General features: G+C 39.7%; 3 protein-coding genes across 4 annotated transcripts in view; all 3 read left to right on the top strand.

Annotated features, from left to right (window-relative positions):
* Positions 325 to 1,494, top strand: LOC107619157. The gene has a single exon (XM_016321397.2). The coding sequence runs from the start codon at positions 629 to 631 to the stop codon at positions 1,217 to 1,219; it is 591 nt and encodes a 196-aa protein (XP_016176883.1). The 5' UTR covers positions 325 to 628; the 3' UTR covers positions 1,220 to 1,494.
* On the top strand, positions 3,457 to 4,629 carry LOC107619719 (late embryogenesis abundant protein D-34). Its single transcript, XM_016322014.2, has 2 exons — positions 3,457 to 3,831; positions 3,923 to 4,629. Exons 1-2 carry the CDS (start codon positions 3,511 to 3,513, stop codon positions 4,370 to 4,372), a joined length of 771 nt encoding a protein of 256 aa, XP_016177500.1. The 5' UTR covers positions 3,457 to 3,510; the 3' UTR covers positions 4,373 to 4,629.
* The window catches only part of LOC107616734 (transcription repressor OFP12), a 3,470-nt gene continuing 1,130 nt past the window's right edge, over positions 4,903 to 7,242 (top strand). Inside the window, exons 1-2 of one of the 2 annotated variants that reach the window (XM_021111228.1) lie at positions 4,903 to 5,512; positions 6,354 to 7,171. In XM_021111228.1, coding sequence (XP_020966887.1) covers positions 6,360 to 6,965 — 606 coding nt within the window. In that variant the 5' untranslated portion in view covers positions 4,903 to 5,512; positions 6,354 to 6,359 and the 3' untranslated portion in view covers positions 6,966 to 7,171. Of the gene's footprint in view, positions 5,513 to 6,258; positions 7,172 to 7,242 lie in introns of those variants that run through there. The other variant, XM_016318667.2, reaches the window with a different exon arrangement.

Raw genomic sequence — 7,242 nt, 5'->3', positions numbered from 1 at the left:
AAATCCCCAAGTGCTAATAGATACTAAATCCATAAATTTTATAGGAGTAAGAAAATCCTGAAACTGACGACTAATTAATTTAGTTTAATTTGTGGAATTAAAACAAGCAGCTCTAAATTAAATATCGTAACACATTAGTGCTGTTAATTTGGTAAAAAGGAATGACTTGATAATGATTAGTATCTAGAATTATCAGTTGTTTCTAATAATACAGTAATTCCTGTTTTTCATTGGGCAAGGTGTTTCCTTTTTTGAGTTAATTGATAATTATTTTTCTAACAATAATTGCTAATAATAATTGATGGAGAGATTTATTAGTAAATTAGAAGAAGAAGAAGGGCAACACAGTAACATCAAATTCAAATCAATCCATTCTCCTTTATCTCGCCACTTATTTCTCTCTCTCCATTCTCTTCACCACATCCCTTCACACAATTCCGAACTCCCAAAAATTTTCTGCGCTCAAAAGAAAAATACAAATAAAAAATCCACTTCCCCCCCTTCAGAATACTCGATCGTATCGAAAATTAGGGTTAGGGTTTGTTCAGGCCTTCTTCACACCAAGAAGCCCTTCCCCCAAATTAAGAAAGAGGGGAAAATAACTGAAACGATTAAAAACTGTTCCTTTATGGTTCTTTCTCCGATTCTTCATCGGTATTGGTTGATTTTGTTGTTAATCTTGGCGCTGCAATCCTCTGTTGCGTTCCCATCCAGAGCTACTACCATGAAGGTTCATCCCGTTGGTCCCCGAAAGCGCAACATCACCATTCAATTCGGTGTCGACGCTGCAGCCGCCGCCGGAAAGAAGCTCCGTCGCTTGCCGCACGTCTTCAGCCGCGTCCTGGAGCTCCCGTTTCGGTCCGACGCCGATGTCGCCATCGAGGAGGCCCCCGATTGCTTTCGCTTTGTCGCCGAGACTGACGGAATCGGTGACGTGAGGGCGCACGCCGTAGAAATTCATCCCGGCGTCACCAAGATCGTTGTCAGAGACGGTAGTCCAGTGGAGTTCTCCCTCGACGATCTCCAGCTCGACATGTGGAGGTTCCGGCTGCCGGAATCAACGCGGCCGGAGCTTGCGAGCGCCGTGTTCGTCGACGGCGAGCTTATCGTCACGGTGCCAAAGGGCGAAGACGAAGAAGAGGAAGCGACGGAGAATGTTGAGGATAGTGATGGCGGTAGGGGCATGGGTAATGGTGGTAGGCTTGTGCTTGTACAGTGATGAAGGTGGTTCTGATGGTGGTGATGATGATGATGATAAAAGGTGCCTTCCAAACGCGGCCTTAGTATGTGAGTTTAGATTTTCAGGTTGTTATCTTTGGAACTGGTTTCTCTCTGTGAATTTGATTGTTGCTATTGTTGAATCAGAAGGGGAAAAAAGGGTTGTCTTTTTTTCTTTGGTTCTTCACATTGTAAGAATGGTCTATATGGCCATATTCATGGCAATGGCAATCTTCGTGATTAGTTAAATGGATGATGTCATTCATTCGGTGTCTATGCTGTTTGATTGTTTCTCAATTAGGATTTATCTGCATATTTTTTGACACAGGCAACTCTGTTTTCTCAGACTAGTTAACTTTGTTTGTTCTTCAGTTGAGTGCTTTTCTCTTGCTGCAAGTTGAATTGGTATTAGCTCTAGACTTTTGTGATTTAATATTTGATGGTGGTGAACATTTGAATGATCAAGAAAGAAGATCACTCATGAATTTGTGTTGCTTTTCTGACACCCAAAGTTTGTTGTTCACGCCAACATATTATCCCTTTTAGTCTATAGACTAATCATTTTTTGTTCACTTGAAGATTGATTAGGTCCAATTATTATGAAATATAACATTTGATTAAATGGGAATGGGTGTATGTTAGTTCTATTTTATTTTTTCAGTACATTGCACGTAACATTTATTTCAGCTTGCTATGTGCTTTTTCACAAAAATGGCTAATAGTAGTAGTACTACTCTGTACACACATAAAGAGAAGGCATCACATAAAAACAGAGTTCTGTTGCTTCGTCTAGTTCAAAAGCACCAAGCATATTCTTTGCACCGCGTTGGAAACATCTTTATGAAAGAATGTGTTTTGAAAGCTAATTCGCTGAATGTCTTGGGTGAAGGTGAAAATTATTCTTCTTAATGTTTACCAATTCATGAATTTTGCTGTACCAGCTTAGAACAGAGCGAAGACACCAATATTAACATGTCAAGTGCCATACAGCACGGGTCTTCTGATCTGTTACGGGGGCTACTACGGTGGGGATTACTGGATTAGTGAGTTATATGACTACTTTGGTCACTGAATCTGTATTTTAAAAATCTAAACCAGTGATTGAGGTTAAAGTACTTAACTATAAGTTATGTACTTATTATTTAATATGTAATAAATATAAACGATGTCTCAATTTTATCCACGATTTTAACACCTATGCTTGACACTGTTTGGCACCTGTCCGCCATCGTCACTCCATAATTCTGGTTCGGATTTGTCAAACAACACCCTTGGTGATGGGGAAGAGTGCATTCAGTCACTTTGCTCCACTCTGCCAGTATACTCCATGAACACCTCTGCTTTGTGGAAACAAAGGGGATGGTGATGTGGCACCAAGGGAAGATCATGCCCCTTCCTAGAATTGTAGTTGGAAAAGGGAACTATATCTTGTCTTGGTGCATTGCTTTTTCTCTTGCATAATGATCGTAGATGATTAACTTCCTTGATGTTATTAAACTCAACAGAGCCATATATAGATGCAACGAAATCACGTTAGTTGCAACTTGCAAGCCCAATCACACACTTTCCTTGAAAGAACCATGATTACTCAACTCACAATACTTTTCTTGCTTAATATCACAATGGTCTGTTATTTCTTTTCCTGTACATTTCCACCAATATTTATTCAAATATTACAATTCATTTATGAGTATGATTAGAAACATAAGATATTACAAATTCACAAATATTATATTATGAAATTTTAAAATACTAAATACCACATAACGAAGTGCTGTTGAAGGGCTATTCAGCTAGAAATGAGGCTCTTGTATGATAATAAAAAAAAGGGTTATGTTAACTAATAATTTGTTTGAACAATTTGAACAACTATTAATCAAATAAAAATATATTACATTCTTAAATTATCTATCTAAATCTTAATATTAGAATAATTATTCATACATCTAATAAAATGAGCATTCGATATATCTATTATTCACATGGTTTATATTTTTATTCTTTTCCTATATTTTTCTTAAAAAAAAATTAACTTTGTCAGTGTAAATGGTATTGTGCATATATATCCTCTTCTGGAATTCAGTCTTGAAAAAATTAGAACACCAATGCTAGATGGGTGCGAGAAGAGCATGCCACGTTCTATTAGCATATCACTCTAATGGATGACAGGTGTCATACTGTGCCACGTGTACCCCCTTTCCACCTCTTGACCTCCGTCAAAACCTATATATATACTTATTCTGCAAATTGCATGTCATATAATATAAGCTTGAAGCTACTTTAGTGAAAATAATGAGCCAGGAACAGCATAGGCGCCCCGAAGAATCTGACCCCATCAAATACGGCGACGTTTTCAATGTCTCCGGCGAACTAGCACAGAAGCCTGTCAAACCCGAAGACGCCGCCATGATGCAGAGCGCTGAGACCCGCGTTCTCGGCAAGACCCAGCCAGGAGGAGCAGCAGCAGCCATGCAATCCGCCGCCACCCTGAACGAGCAGGCTGGCCTCGTCGGACACCATGATGTCAACGAGGTCGCCGGAGACCGCGGTGTCACCGTCACTGATATGCAAGCCCCCGGAAGACGCATTGTAACCGAATCAGTTGGTGGACAGGTTCTGTTCTTATCTTTAATTATTTTCTCTCCTCATCTCGATTTCAACTTATGTTGTTATATCCATGTCTTTTTTCCCCTGCGATTTTAAGGTTGTCGGGCAGTATGTTGAGCCGACACCGGTTCAGTCTAGCCGGGCCAGCGCGGTTCGAGAGAGTGCAATAACCATAGGGGAGGCGCTGGAGGCTACCGCGCAGACGGTGGGGAGCAAGCCGGTGGAGCAGAGTGATGCTGCCGCAATACAAGCGGCTGAGGTGAGGGCAACCGGGAGCAATGTAATCCAGCCGGGAGGGTTGGCTGCCATGGCTCAGTCGGCGGTGGCTTTCAATGCTGGGTGCCGGAATCCCCGAGATAAGATCAAGCTGGCCGACATCCTGACCGGCGCCACTGCGAAGCTGCCGGCTGATAAGGCTGCTACGCACCAGGATGCTGAAGGAGTTGCGAGTGCGGAGGCAAGGAACAACACCGGTGGCACCACCCCTGGTGGCGTGGCGGCTTCTGTGGCTGCAGCTGCTCGGCTCAATGAGAACGTTAATGTTTAATATAATACAACGATATGTGAAGTTGGGGTCGGTAATGGTATAGTACTCGTTTCTAGTACTCTTTCTGTGTATATGTATTATGTTATGTTTTGGGTTTTATAGGTACTTTCAAGCATCAGACTAAATATATTTTTGTTTGTTTGTAAGCTAGAGAGCTTTTGTAATCATATATGATCATATCATGTGTGTAGTAGTCACATGTTGATGTTCTGTTGCTTGCTTAATTTCTAATCAACTATTTGCCTCTACTATTAGCCAAGGTCATGCTTTTCTTTTTCTTGTTCTTTTTTCCTCAATTGAAACCATAGTGAAAAAGCCCAAGCAACATTGACACTCAGCTAGCTAAGAAGGGCTCAATCCAATAGGCCTAGTAATCAAACCTTATTGCAGGTCCATGAGATTGAGAAGGAAAAATAAACAGGCTGAAAAGGTATCACATGAATGATGCCTTAAATCCTTTGTACTTTTCCAAACCAGAAGATATGTCCTGAAGTTAACATACAACTTGATAAACAATGAATTATGTTATTGATAAGTCACTGAATTGTAATGCAAACATTACATTATGTTTAAGTATTCAACAAGGTGTATTAAGCATATACACATTTTGAAAAACAGTTGCATTATTAGGCAATTTGAACAAGGTCATAAAAATTTAAAAGAAAGTGGAAAGAGCAGAAAAGGTTAGAAGTTGGAAGAGGAGGGGGGACCCTGTGTTAGTTGCTAGTATTAGGCAGAAGTAGGAAATGATGGGAAGGACGATGATCACGTGATTACAATATCACATGGGAATGATACAAATACAAAACTACCACCTCAGATTCAGAACACTCACTCGCCCATTTTTGTCGCCTAGAATCCCACTCAGACACTTTTGCATTGCATGCCTGCCTGCTCCCACAGATATGCACTCCATCCATGCTATTTTATTTTTTTCTTTTCATTTTGGCCAAGCCTATATAATATCATTCAATCTTCAATCTTAGTATCACAACTCAGCTAAAATGGTAATTATGCACTTAGGAAATTCACAAAAAAGGAATCCCTGGATCAATCGAATTAATGCACTGAAACTCTTGCATTGTATGGTCATGGAAATGCGCACAAAATTTCTTCAATCAGATTTGAAATGACAGATAGGTGCGACCACACACTACTTGATATATTTCATTATTGGACGTACATTCAAATTAAACACTACTACTCACTACTACTTATCCAAACAAAATTTTCACATATATGTGATAATCAATCAAAGTTATAATTCCATTTAATTCAAAATAATATACAGGGACAAGAATCGGTCGGTCTCTGAATCCTCAATAGGGACCACCATGTGCATGAGTAGTCCTGTGTAGCGATCACGTTTTTTAATTTTTATTTCAAATATACGTTCGTTCGTATTTTTCACCGTAAAATGTATAGACATATAATACCTAATATTATTCAAACATATATTCCCTAAAATGTATGCATATCCCTAGTTCTTGTCTGTATCTCTCGGTTACCGGTACACTGATATCAATTTTACTATCAACATCAATTATTTGCATACTACCATCAATATAAGTACAAACTTTAAGAAATTCTTGGATGCAATGCATGATGTGATAAAGTAGTGTTAGGTCAAAAGTATATAGGTTATTGCAATATTTAGTTGTTGTATATATGTTGAGACATAATAAAAATAAGACAGAAACAAATTTACAGTTATCTTCATCTAAAATTAATAATCGAAAATTATTAGATCAAAATTTAGTTAAATTTAACAAATTATGATGGAAAATTAGGTGCAGTCGACTTCACTGATTTGACTAAATTTTTATTTAACAGCTCTCATCTATCAACTTCACGTGAAGTCGACTGCATTTAAGTTTCCACGTGACGGCTCTCAACTATCAACTTCGTGAAGTCGATTACACCTGAGTTTCTACCTTTTATTATATATATTGTAACATAATTTGATGTATGTATTTATAAGAGAGGAATGAAGGAAGAGAGAGAGTGTAAGATTGCAAAACGATCCAAGATGTCAAAGCTGTTCTCAAAGCACCTTCACCTCTGCTTCTTCAAGCTGAAGCACCATCCAACCATCCTCTCTCCGTCACCGTCACCGTCCACTCCCACAAGCACCTCCAACTTAACTACCTCCCACTCCTCCGAAGACCCACCTGACTTGGCCTCACTCTTCGCCTCCGACAGGTTCTTCTTCTCGTCGCCGGGCACCTCGAACTCCATCATAGAGTCCCCGGACACGCGTGCCTCCATACCAAGCGGCGGAGTGAAGGTTCCAAAGTACTCGGTGGACCCCTACGTGGATTTCTTCCGCTCAATGCAAGAAATGATTGCTTCACGACGGCGGGGTTTGGATGTGAACAAAGACTGGGACTATCTCCACGATCTTCTCTTGTGCTACCTGGCTCTCAATCCATCACACACCCACAGGTACATTGTTCGCGCCTTCACCGATCTCGTCGTTGACCTTTTGTCGTCTTCGTCGTCGTTGCCTTCACCGCCGGTAGTGAAATCCAAGTCTTGCCGGAGACTCAAGAACCATCGGCATAGTTCTAGTTTCTCAGGGCAGTTGGTGTAGCAACAATGAGTCAATTCATGCATGACATGGATTATTATAATATTAATTAATTAATTGCTTTTGGGTTTCGCTCTGTAATGGCATGTATGTAATTAATTGAGTTTGAGAAATCGAAAAAGGGAAGGTGACATGCAGATGCAGAGGTGTCTGTCTCTGTGCTCCTCCATTAATGGCAACTGGCAACTATATATGGTACTCTTTTTATGTACATTTATTTTTACGGTTAGTATATTAATTTATTAAACTATATAAATTAATTTAATAATAAATTATTAAA

The sequence above is a fragment of the Arachis ipaensis genome, chromosome B09 (assembly GCF_000816755.2).
Source record: "Arachis ipaensis cultivar K30076 chromosome B09, Araip1.1, whole genome shotgun sequence".
In the NCBI taxonomy this organism is placed as follows: Eukaryota; Viridiplantae; Streptophyta; class Magnoliopsida; order Fabales; family Fabaceae; genus Arachis; species Arachis ipaensis.
Note: the sequence above shows the minus strand (reverse complement) of the source record. Positions and strands in the feature narration are given on the sequence as shown.